This window comes from Lycorma delicatula, chromosome 10 (assembly GCF_047948215.1).
Source record: "Lycorma delicatula isolate Av1 chromosome 10, ASM4794821v1, whole genome shotgun sequence".
In the NCBI taxonomy this organism is placed as follows: domain Eukaryota; kingdom Metazoa; phylum Arthropoda; class Insecta; order Hemiptera; family Fulgoridae; genus Lycorma; species Lycorma delicatula.
Genome location: NC_134464.1, coordinates 122835424 through 122849119, shown reverse-complemented (window position 1 = coordinate 122849119; position 13696 = coordinate 122835424). Strand labels below are relative to the sequence as shown.

The window sequence follows — 13696 nt, the reverse complement described above, 5'->3', positions numbered from 1 at the left end:
TTTTACTAGATTTGGGAAGGATATTTCTAATTTTTGGGATTAATAGCAATAGTCGATTTTTTCCACTGTTCTGATACATTTGCTATTCCAACATTGATGTTTTTGTACGGGATTTTATTGGGGCTAATTCTTCTGTGATTTGTTTATTGTTGTTACTGGATCTTTGATTTATCTGTGATTGTTATTTTTTTGGTTGCTTTTTGGTAATTTTCATTCTTGATCAGTCGGGCAGGATCCTCTTTTCTTCTAGTTTTAGGACTTGATTTTGCTGTTTTCTTTGTGAAGCAAATTCAATTTTGACTACATAGTGATTGGATGCAGTGTCTATGCCTCGGATGACTTTTACACTGTAGATCTCCATGGGGTGCTGTTTATCCATAAAGACGGTCGAGTTACCATTCTCCTATAGTGTAATCAAGGTGTTTTTAGATTTTGATTTTTTGAGACTTCATCTTGAAATATGTGGAATTCAATATTAGGTTGTGGTTTCTGCAGAGATCAATGAATCTGTGTCCATTTTTGTTTGTTTTTTTTGGGCGGGCCATTTTCCGATGTTGTCGTGGTCTTCTTTCTCTGTCTAGTTGGGCATTGAGTTTCCAATTAATTTTTTAACATGGATTTCAGTTATGTTATTTATAGTAAGGTCGAGTAGATTCCAGAACGTTACTGTTTCTTTATAGTCTTTTGGAGAATTATTTTTATTATTAGTGGATGCATCTACTTATTAATGTAGATTTTATTAGATGCATTTGGTGTGAGTGTTCAGATTCTGACTGTTCTTAGATTCTGAGTGTTTGAGTCTGAATAAAAAGCCAGTTCAAAACTGTGGGACGTTTTCATCACTCTCTTTCAAGGTATACCTTCGCAGAGTCTATATCCGTGAGATTCCATGGCATCCTGGTCAGTGTTTCTTATTTCCTGCAGACCCATGATGAGAATTTTGTATTGGTCCATTCGGCCAGTTATTATTTTTAGTTTACCAGTCTGCTGCAGCAAGTTTTCTTTGTGTGTGGAAATGTAGATGGTTTGATTTTGGACTTTGTATTTTTCTTATTTGTGTATGTAGTGTTAGGGCATTCCAATGCTTCCAGTTGCATGTTATCTTCTAAGTGGCAGCCCACCATATCCAAATGCTGCCTTTTCTAAACTCTGGTGTTGCTTGGTTCAGCAGGTGGTGTATTTCTTAAAAAAGACCATTCAGTGACGCCTCTCAAGGGGACATTTGTCAAAATAGGTTCCGAGTTACATCTCTAAATGCGATCTAGTGAGGTGTGATTTGATGATAAATGAAGCTATGAAGTTTTTTTAGATTCAGTTCACCAGACAAATTTCTCCTATTTGTTTGGGATATTTCCAAGCATAACCCATGAAGGCTCAATCTGACTTTTGTTAAAAGATGTTATTTTGGAGAAAAGTTAAAAAGTCTGATCCTAAATATTACACCCGTATATATATATATATATATATAATAGCCTTCGCAATTCACAGAATTAGAGAAACACTCACCTTTAATCTTTTACTTCATCATAATGCTACTGGGCCTAAGCCCATCCTCAGTGATATCTTTTATAAATTCTTAACCTGTTTATAATTACACAATAACTATTAGCTTTTTACATTTTGTAATCTTTTTGCAATTGTTGGATTTTATCTTATAAATACCGGAAGAATACGATAAAACATAAACTCCTGTTATTTCAATTGAGAAATAAAATGAATATATAAATGAAATTGTTTTAAAAAAATTAATGACCCAACAATAAAGTTTTAAAAATTAAAAAAAGATTCCATAGTTAAATACAAGGAAATATTTAATAATAATAATAAATTAAAATATCATATCAGATTATCCACATATACCTTGTACCCCAAAACTTACAGGTTTCCCAAAATTACACAAGGAAGGTATAACAACAAGGCCATTAATTAATTTCAAAACAGCCCCAGGTTATATTATTACTAAAATTATTGATATAGCAATTAGATCAAAGATAAATTTAGAATACAAATAAAATATAAAAAACAGGTATGAATTAATAAATTAAATAAGTAAAAAATTATTAAAACTATAATTACTAGCTTAGATATAACCAATATGTACCCAGATTAACCCATTGATTACACAATCTCAATAGAAAATAAATTAATAAAAGCAGGTGAAGACAAAAAATTTATAAATATTTAACAATTAGAAACATGTCAGCAGAATTATTTTGAATTTATTGGAACCTGTTACATATGAGAAAATATTTTACCCATGGGATTTCCCTTATCTGCTTTAATGTCAAAAATATATTGCAGGAATTTGATAATAGAACAGTATATGGCATACATCACGTATATTAAATTTTATTGTGGGTCAGATTCGTGGATGATAATTTAGTTATATATGAACCGGTTATAGATAATGATGAAGTAATTTTAAATAAATTCAGTTCAGATCATAAAACTTTATATTTTACATATGAAATGGAACATAACAGAAATTTAAATTATTTAGATGTAAATATTAAAATAAAAACAATCAAATAATAACTGAATTATATAAAATACCTACCTGAAATGAAATTATTATAAATAGGAATTCTAATCATATTTGGTCCCAGAAGGTTAATATTTTTAAGTACATGATAAACAGAGCAATAAAATACATAAACAACAAATGGGAATTTTATAATTTTAGTATAAAGAATATAGCTATAAAAAATGGATATCATACGTCATTGATTGATATTAAAAATATAATCAAGAATTTTTCAGTAATACAAATATTACTACATTATTACCCATAAAAATATGTAAAATAATCTTATACAAATAAAATTATAGAAAACTAAATTGATGTGTATACAAATAAAAAATACAAACCTGATAATCATATAATAAAACATTAAAAACATACAAAATCCTGTCGAGAATCATATACAACCAACATGAACTGGAACTTGGGGAATACCAAGGGGGATTTAGGTCATGGAGAGGTTGCCCGGAGCAAATAATATCCCTAAAACTTATGATGGACTTATATAAAAGACGGAAGAAACAACTAATAATCACCTTCGTCGACTTTAAAAGGGCCTATGATTGTATACACCGACCATCCATGCTGAATATTCTGAGAAACCTGGGCCTTCACCCTAAACTCGTAAACATGATAAAATTAACTTTAACCGATACCCAGTCCAGAGTGAAATTCAGAGGTGAACTCTTTCAACCCTTCTACATAAAAACTGGATTGAGGCAAGGAGACGGCCTCTCACCACTCCTTTTTAACTGCGCCCTCGAATTTGTCATGAGAAAATGGTATGAAATAAATCCCAAAAATATAAAAATGGGTACTAAGAAAAACTCCATCGCACTAAATCGCCTAGGATTTGCAGATGACCTCGCTCTTTTAGCAAATAATATTCAAGAAGCCAAAACACAAATCATGAGCCTTCAAAACCTAGCACAAAAGATAGGGCTTCATATCTCTTTCGAAAAAACTGAACTAATGGCCATAGATCCTCTGGTAATAGAGCGCATTACGATAAACGATCATAAAATTAAAATAGTAAAACAATTTAAATATCTAGGGGAAATAATAACTTATAATTTAAATGAAAAAGTGACATGGCAAAACTGGACAAATAAAATGATTAAATCCCAAAAATTAACTCGATCAACATATAACAAAAAATGCCTTTCGACTAAAGTAAAACTTAAACATTATAAAACTGTAGTACAGCCAGAAGTCACCTTACGGAAGCGAGACCCTTTTCAAAATCACTCAGAAAAACCGAATTGAAAAAATTCTGAAAATAGAGAGGAGAATTGTCGGAACGTGTATCGATAAAAAACACCAAAAAGACGGCCGATGGTGGATTGTGCCAAATGAGGTGGTGTATCGAGAAATAGAGACTGTTACTGATACTGTGCGGAAAAAAAGAATCTCTTTCTTTGGTCATCTCATAAGGACACAAGGAAACAAGACCGTCAAGAAATATCATTGAAAAGCTCTGGTTCCAAAAGGTAGAAGTAGGATGGATCAAAGAAATTACAGAAGATATGAAAGAATTGGGAATATCCCTGACTGACCTACAGAATAAAACTGGAAAAATTACAAAGCTAAATAAAAAATCTTTAAAAACATTTCGAATATTTTTAGAAGTTTAAAAATTGTTTTATTAATTTTTATTTAAAACAAACAATTTTTACACAATGTAAAAAGCTAATAGTTATTATATAAATTGTGAACAGTTAAAGAATTTATAAAAGTTATCACCGAGAATGAGCTTAGGCCTGAAGGCATTTTGAAGTAAGAAATTAGAGGCAAGAGTGTTTCTCTAATTCCATGCTTTGCAGAGGCTGAAACAATATTCTATCGTACATATAGACATTTATGTAGAGAGAAAAAAAAATGGACTATAAAAAGTTTAACCTGCTAAATAATTAATATATACGAGTTCACAAATGAACTGCATGGAATCCAAAATTTACATGCAAGGCCATAATAATGAAAAACAATACAGTAGGATGCCGATTTTCAAGATGTCTGACAAACTGGACTGCTTAAATCCAAATTAAGAAATTAAAGAAAAAATAATACATTATTTGAAAAATAAATCTTATTTTATTTATGTTTATTTTTCTGAATTTTTCAATTGACCTTTTTGCAATTCATTTAGCAAAAACATATATGTATTTTAGCCTTTGTAAAACTTATTAAAGTAAATTTTTACCCAATTATCCAGATCTGGCCTTGTAAAGGTTCATCTGGACAATTGGTGTTTTCACTGTATGCAGAATCTAATATCCTTACTTACCACTTCATTTTTAACTTCTAAATTTTCTGATTTATACAAATTGGTGTCTTCAATTGCTAAATGATCTTTTTTGATATCAAGTAGTTCCTCTTTCAGCTGTAGTAAATCTACTTGCTGTAATAAAAAACAAAAAAATTAATGCTACAAAGTAAAGATTTTTACGATTTTTTTGTATAATTTATTAAATAAAAATAAATTGCTCCTGTAATTTGCTTAGGACACACATTCAGGACAGCGACAGTTAAATTATTACTATTATTATTAGGTGACTTTAATATGCCAGATTTTGCAAAATATTATCAAAAAATGTTTCAACTCTTCTTATAGATTTTTCTACAAATTTTACAATAAAACGTTTTACAATCAAATAATCTGTTAAAACTCTTGTGGTAATTCTCATGAGTTTGTTTTTTCTAATCTTACTGACATTATGTTAATAATGCTTACAGTAAAACGTTTTATCATGGTAAATATCATTTACCTTACAGGTAACGTTGCCTAAGATTTTGAATTAAATCTTATAGCTAAACAATTCTTACCAGATATTTTTATAACATTCAACATTTACTAAATAGGAGTTTGATTGTAAATGATATTTATTTATTATATTGCCACATAATATTGAAGTTTAAGAGTGAAACAAGGAAACTGAATTTAGTAGCAAATGAAAAATGCAATACCTGACTCGGATTTGATATTTATCACCAATATAGAAATTTTTTTTAGAACTGCAACTACATATTAACAATATTGTTGATAATCAAGTACCAAAAATATTTATATATAATGTAATTTTTGAAGCAGAATTTACACAATTATTAATGAGAAAAACTTCCATTTAAAATTTTATATTAAATTTTGAACAATTTCTTTCTGTTTAACAATAATGACCTTCCCTTGGGGACTGCATATGAGGCTAGAGTGGTGAGTTATACAAACACCTCATGGGAGGCTAGCCCAATCATTACTATGAACTTGTAACAAACAGGGTGCCCCTGGGACACTTTTTTGGAGGTGCAATGTGGTGCTCTTATATCAGAAAACAATCATCCGATTTTGAAAATTCAAACTGGGAATATATATATAGTTTGTCTGTTTGCTGATGCATCATGTGAGACGAATCTGACTGACTGATTACTTTCAAATTTCAGAATACATATGTGTTACCGCAGAGAAGGTTTTAAGCCATTTACCGAGGCCCTAGCTTCTTTGAACATTAAGATATTAAAAATATTCATTATTTCTTCACTCCCAAGATGAGTGAAGTTGTGAATTAAAGAAATTCATTAAGGAAAAGATAGATTTATTCTTTTACTTCATTACTGAATATTTCTGCCGCCATTGCAAAGAAATAAGTTATGAATTTTCCGTCGTCAAAGGCGTGTGTACATTGGTTACCATAGTTCTAATTACCTATATTTAATAATTTAGTTTCTTTTTCAGGTTTCTCACCAACCTCATCATGTATGTTACAATAACCAACAATTATAAATACTTACATGATCTGGATAAAATTCCTCCTCTTCTTCTGCCTTTACAGTGTGTACATCATTAATTTTAAGATTAATCTGAGGTGGAATGTCATCAGTTAATGAGATCTCAGATTTCTATAAAAATAAGATGAAAAAAACCTTACAAAAATGTTGAAATTAATTAATATTCAATAAAATATCTTTTTTTATTCTGACAAACTTAATTATACCATAGTAAATTTGTCTATTATCAAGATATACTGTCATCATAAAATAGATTAATAGAAAAACAAATTAGAAGATAAAAATAAATGCGATCAAAGTAACATTAACTGTTTATATAAAACACATGAACTAATGTTACGGTAAATACTTAAAAATAAAAAATCACAAAAAGATAATCCACAATCCAGAGAGCGCTATAGAAAACTATTTTGAGCATATATTTAAATACATTTTGATATAGAAAACTATTTTGAGCATATATTTAAATACATTTTGATCAGAATGCAGATAAAAAGTGTTTTTTTTTTATAATTATTAATTATTTAATTAATTTTAAATAAATTGGTGGGAAGATTTTTCATATGATTCAGCAATTCAGAAGGACATTATGGCTCTTCTTCGTGTTAGTTGAAGTTATGAAAAGAGAGTACTGGTGTCTGGTTACGTTTCTAAATTTCCCTTTAATTTTACTAAATTATAAAAGTAAACCATATAAAATTTCTTATAATGATATTTTATTAGCTGTCAATAACACACAGGAAATTTTCGAAATTGAAGATTTAAAATGACTAGAGGAGATTATCGAAGTCGAAAATCTCTGAAAAAGAAGCCATTAGGTCCATACACAGTAAAGTGGCTAATCTATCAATTAACTAAACACCTGCAGCAGAAAATTAATACCACTGAATGCTAAAATAAGGCACTACTGAACAGTCATTTGATCAGAAGCTCTATGTCTGACTGAACATCTGACATTTGACAACTTCTAATAGACAAATGAATGAACAATATTAAAAAAAAAGGTCTTTCAGCCCACCAAAGACAGAAAAGAAGACACAATAATGAACACGGAGAAAATATTAGATTTAATCAGAAAAAGAAAAATCACCTTTTATGGTCAACAATAACAGAAAAATACATCAAAGAATATTTACTATGACAATTGCAAAATATTTCAGGTTTCCAGGGGAAAAAACTGTAGAAGAAATATTTCTTACCTGGACAGAAGAAAAAAGTAAAATACTTAAAAATAATGAAGGATATATGAAAGAAAAAGTAACTGAAAAAGGGAAATAACAGGAACGTAAAAGCAATTAGATTAGACAAGCGAGATTAAAACTACAATTCAACCAAACATAAACCATGTAAAATTATGACACCAAATACTGACAATTAATAGCAAGTTATTTAACCCCCTTCATAGTTTTTGATGAAATAACTCATCAAATAACTACCCTGATAAAAATTTCCTTGACGAAATAATTTGTCGTCCACTTTTTTGCTGAAAAGTGCCACTGATGAAATAATTCATCATTATGAATTGACCCATTTTATTGTATTTGTTGATGGGTTACTGTAACAGACGTGAGTCAAGTTCCATTTTTACTCTAATTTATTACTGAAGCGGTAGTATCATATTGTTTCTCTATTCTATATGTCCTAACAAAGTATATTCATTATTCGGGTTATTTTTTGCAAATAAATTAGTTGACATTCTTTATGTCAAGCAGACTAATCTTTATGTCAAAGATTTCATTAAAAAAAAAATAACTACCAAACCAGTTTTTGAGGTTTCACCTGTGGAAACAGACTGATAATTATGAGATGCTTTTGTTTGTGGCTGTATATATGCTATCAGGAATTACCTGAAAGCCACAAACTGAAAGTTATTATACAAACAACCTCCTTTTTACAACTCTTGGATTTGGAAATGTTTTAGCCCAAAGAATCAAACTTTTATTGTGTTTCCTCAATTTTACTCATGATGATAATAATACTAATAAATCTTCAAAAAATAAAATTGATTATTGACTATCTTGTTAAAAGATTCAGAGATGTATATACACCAGAAAAAAGTTTAGATGATGAAAGTTTACTGGAAAGGTAGGCTAAATTTCATTCACTTTATTAGAATAAAATGAGCACACTTTTATATTAAGACATTTCAGAGCCAGAAACTGGATATATGAAAATAAAATTTGATAGCGTACGTAGGTGCAGGTACACAAATTGTAAAAACTCCTAATCATGGCTACACCACTAATATTGTCATTACTCTTTTTGAAACTAGTAACCAACTGGTGAACAATAAAGCTACCCCACGAACGTCCACTTAAATGAGAATGATATGTATGACATGTAAACAATGTGTAGTCTTGTACAATCAGGCGTAACATTCCTGTGACATATGGTTTATTGAACCCCAACTATCAAAGTCTATAGGTGTCCATGGTTTATATTTTAATTGTCTATAAAAGCAACTAAATTTTACTAGGATTTGAACTTTACAACCTTTTGACTTCAAAAATCAGCTGTTACAGCAGTGTTACTTAACTGCCTATTTGCAACTCAACAAATATTAGTAACAAAATATATATATACATATATATATATATATACCAACCTTTGTAAAACTGATTATAAAAGCAAATGTCTATATAGTGTATATTTTATACCATATTACATATTTCAAATTTCTTCTTAATTTAACTGAAACACATTTACTTTTTTTTTTTTTTACTTATTGTATTACCCATTAAATATAGAATCACACAACCTTTTTTAAATTACCCCTTTCAATTATCCAGATTTGGCCTTGAAATGTCCATCTGGATAATTGGTGTGCCACTGTATATAAAATTTAACACTTACCACTTCATTTTCAACTTTTAAATTTTCTGGTTTAACTAAGTTAAACTCCTCAATTGTTAGAGATGTGTTTTGATTATTCATAATTTCAAGCAGTTCCTCCTCTTTCAGTTGTACTGAATCTATTATCTGTAATAAAAAACAATAAATAAATGCTACAAAGTAAATGTTTATGATTTATTGCACAATTTATAAAGGTAAAATAAATTGTATATGTAATTCACTTATCATACACAAACAGCGCAGCAACAGTTAAATTATTATTAGTATTAGGTGACTGTACCGTGCCAGGTTTTGTATGGAAAACTTAAGAAATGTTTCTTTTGCTAAATGTTGCCATACAAATCTAAATATTAAAAATGCTGTTACTCACCATATAAATGGGTGTTGAAAACAACACTACCTTACAAGATAGTGTTGTTTTCTAAAAATTGTAAGCTTGTAAGATTGTAAACAATATTAATGTTTTTTATCGCAAAATAAGCATGAAACTAGTGCATGGAACATGGAAATGTCACTTTATAGTGTATGAAAAATGTCACACCTAAGCAGGATTTGATATTGATCATGAATATAAATTTATTAATAAGAAGAGAGTTCCATAAGCTACAAAAACAATATAAATCTACTTTAATTAAAAATGAAATTCATAGTGTATGATAAGGAGGGAAAAATAATGTTGACAACTAAATTCATATTAGACTGTGTAGAATTAATATGGAAAGGAAAGAAAGCAATGGTTCTAAATGTTGTCAAAGGGTTATTAAATATATATGTATACCTTTTATTCCCTTAATGTGTATGTTGCAATTTGTTCAAGTAGTTAACAATAAAACTACCCTACCATGGGCCAATTAGATGAGAATGATATGTAAACAATGTGTAATCTTGTACACTCAAATCTCTGCTACAGAGGAATTATTTTTTATCAGTGTTTATTTTACTGGAGGTTTTTAACTGAATTATTGCAATTCATTCAGGAAACACACACGTGCGCACACACATACACATTAAGGAATTTATTAATCTCAATTATAAAAGTAAATTTCTACACATAGAAACTTTTTTTTGTTTTTCCACAATATTTATTTTTTGTTACGTTGTACAAATTTACATATATTCAAAATATCTTTCTGGGTCAATCCATTTAATGTGACCCAAGGGTTGACACTAATTCAAAAAAAATTCAAACTCACCCACTTGTTTTCCACATGTCTCAGGACCTTAAAAAAAAAGTCCTTTTTTTTTTATTTAAGCAGTTTACCTGTGGCGGCCATTTTTGTTATGGTACACACATCTATTTTTGTGATTGTAAGGGTTTATGAAAACAATCGTAACTAAAAAACTGTTAGTCCGGAAAGAATGAACCAAAAAGCAATATATTCATATTTTTTCAAGGTGAAAGAATGGACTAGCGGTTATTTACCTATCTCTCTTCTTTCTACGAGAAAATTAGCGATAAATTTGATCTTGAAAAACAGTGAAATTTTACTTTTGGTAATTTATTTTGATGAGGCGAGGATGCCAAACACAGTTTGAATTATTTTTTTACATGTAGGTATTGTTAGTAGTTTTACCACAAATAATATCAATAGTGATATAATACTTAACCCTACATTTTTGAAAACTAATCTTTTTTACATGATTTAAGTTATGGCTTCAAATAATTTTGACGGGCTGGTAATAAAAATTTCAAATTTGCACCGCTTGCAGTGTTTTTATAGATGTTTATGGAAAATAAAATAGTTTCTTGTGTACTGTACTAATAAAAAACATATAACCTCTCAAAAATCATGAAAAACTTGCTACAAGCAATACAATTTTAACTTAATAAAAGGGATTTCTTGTCTTCTTGGCGATTTAATATTTTTATACTTAATACTACAGTTCAAATAGACTTGTTTGAACCATTCAATTGCAGTGCTCATCTTATAACAGGCGCTTGAATTCATTTCGTCAACAGGAAAATTCATGATGCAACATACTCATTTATGCTTGTTGCATTTAGCTTCGCAGTTACAGACTGGTGTGTCTGACATTAGTCAGTGACCTGTTCACGTCTTTACCAAGTGTCGTAAATTTCATTCTGAAAGAACACATTTTTCCAAATTTAAATTTAGTACCTGGAAAGTCTTTTTCTGTTAACTGTTTCAAAAGTATTTTTTCTCAGCAGAACAAAGATCTACACGAATGTAAAAACCAAGAGCAATATATTGCCCCACATCACAAAATTGAACGATTGGATGTTGGTTGTAGCATTTTGGGTGTATCACTTCCATAAAAATTAAAGTATTAGAAGCTACAATAAATATGTTCTTGTGTCAGAAGGCATTGTAAGATGTTACTTTACTTCAGACTCCAAGGACTAAGATCATCTGGTGTCAAGTATTGCACCACTTTCACTTAGGGAAAAAGACTCTATTGCTTGTGTGTATGACTATCAAGCGGTAGATATTAGCCTCGAAAATGATGATCTGCGGGTTCATTTTTCCAATAGAATTATTAAAAAAGATATCACAGCCAACCACACTAAATAATAAACTTTCATTTCTACAAAAACAGGCTATTTCATTGAAGAATAACAAAAATTTTGCTACAATTTAGTTTTTCTTTGTTAGAATTTACAAAAAAATACACCAATTAAAAATAAAGATGAATTCTTGAAAAAAGATGTGGGCTACTCATTGAAATCTCAGTTTGGGTAAGTTTTACAAATATTTTTAAATCAAAATTGTTTTAGGTTACTGTTATTGGTTAATTTATAATTAAATTACTAAAAAAACTATTACTATAACTAATGTAAGTAACAAAAAACAATTTTAAAAATATTGAAAACATTAACTTCAACAGCAAAGGCGCTAAATATAAAAATATATAAAAACTGTCAAGTGCAAAGGAGACAACAAACCCCCTTGGATAACTTATTTAGAGTCAAAATCATATAGCTATTAACAGGGTTTTCATGATTTTTGAGAGGTTAAAATTTTTTAATAGTACAACACACTATTTTATTTTCCATACAAATCTACAAAAACACTGTAAGCTGTCCACATTAGAGATTTTTATTGCTAACCCCATGAAAGTTATTTAAAGCCAAAATTTTAATTTTTTGTAAAAAAATTAGTTTTCAAAAAATCATAAAAATTTAGGGGTATGTATATCACCATTAATATTATTTATGATAAAACTACTAACATATACCTACATATAAAAATAATAATTCAAACTGTGCATTACATCACTGCCTCTTGAAAAAAATGACCAAAAGTGAAATTTCTGTATTTTTCATGTTCAACTTAATTGGTAATTTTCTCACAGAAAGACGAGAGATATATAAATAAACCACTGAAACAATCTTATACCTTGAGAAAATATGAATAAATTGTATTTGTTTTATCCTTTCAGGACTAATGGTTTTCTTTAGTTATGAATCTTTTTGTAAGCCCCTACAATCACAAAAAAAAGTGTGCGCACCGTAACAAAAATGGCCACCACAGGTAAAATGCTTAAATAAAACCGTTAGAAATTAGTTATTAAGACTGTATAAACTAAATAACTTTCACTGTGAAGGAATATACGAAATACTCCTGATTTACTAAAAAAAATTTAAAAGAATACTTTTAAGATCCTGAGACATGTGGAACCAAGTGGGTAAGTTTCAATTTTTTTTTTTTGAATTGGCAAACCATCCTTGGCTCACATCAAATGGATTGACCCATCCCTCATTTTGAAATACATGATGGTAACTAAAATTGGCTGAATCCATTTAGTTAAAAAATAACTGCAGTTTCCAATAACACCTTCATTTATTGTGTGATTTTTTTTAACAGATATAAAACAGTTTAAACGCAAGTAGCATCTTTCATGGCAACAACTACAGTAATACAGTAATATTGTTGAATGTCATGTACCAAAACTACTTATAAAAAAAAAAATTAATTTTCGAAGCAGTTCTCTAGTAAAATTATTATCGCAATTATTAATAACAAAAAAATTCCATAAGCTTCAAAAACGTAATCTATTTATTATTAAGAATTATTTAAAAAGAAATTGTATGCAATACTCTTTGTCAAAGATTTTTTTTTAAATTTGCTAATAAAAATGACAACAGCAGATCTTATCCATCTTGTACGCTTTTTGAAGTGAGTATGCTAATAAGGGCGCCAATATTATATAACCTTTTCGCTTAAAAATGTGAAACTGTCTATCTATATTAACGATTTTTCCTTAACTAAAATTACATTTAACTGTAACGATTCCTGCATTATTTTAACTGAGAATGATACTGAAAAGGCCATTTGAGTTAATGATAACTCTTTCATAGGCCCAGAATATAATCATCCTCTTTTAGTAGTGAAGAAACGCTCCGTGTTTTTTGTACAGTTTTTAACTAAGCTCTTCAATCATTCTTTCATATCTTGATGCATTTAATACTGATTTTCATTGTGCCATTGGTGTAGTTAATATCAAATTACTTATTAAAAAACTTGCTGCGTGTGGATTTTATAATAAATTGTTGTCTTGGATATATCCATTTCGTACAAA

General features: G+C 29.1%; 1 protein-coding gene across 1 annotated transcript; it reads right to left on the bottom strand.

Moving 5' to 3' along the window:
• Window positions 1–4744: 4744 nt before the first annotated feature.
• On the bottom strand, window positions 4745–9256 carry LOC142331146 (uncharacterized). The gene is made up of 3 exons (XM_075376850.1): window positions 9155–9256; window positions 6305–6412; window positions 4745–4919 (listed from the first exon to the last, which is right to left on the bottom strand). Exons 1-3 carry the CDS (start codon window positions 9233–9235, stop codon window positions 4773–4775), a joined length of 336 nt encoding a protein of 111 aa, XP_075232965.1. The 5' UTR covers window positions 9236–9256; the 3' UTR covers window positions 4745–4772.
• Window positions 9257–13696: the final 4440 nt, after the last annotated feature.

What these genes read in the sequence shown, in the direction of transcription:
- LOC142331146 (XM_075376850.1), bottom strand. Translation starts at nt 9,235, where the DNA reads ATGAATAATCAAAACACATCTCTAACAATTGAGGAGTTTAACTTAGTT. An exon ending in TAAAAGTTGAAAATGAAGTG is followed by an intron (nt 6,413 to 9,154) that starts GTAAGTGTTAAA and finishes TTATTTTTATAG; the next exon opens with AAATCTGAGATCTCATTAAC. An exon ending in AGGAATTTTATCCAGATCAT is followed by an intron (nt 4,920 to 6,304) that starts GTAAGTATTTAT and finishes TTTTTATTACAG; the next exon opens with CAAGTAGATTTACTACAGCT.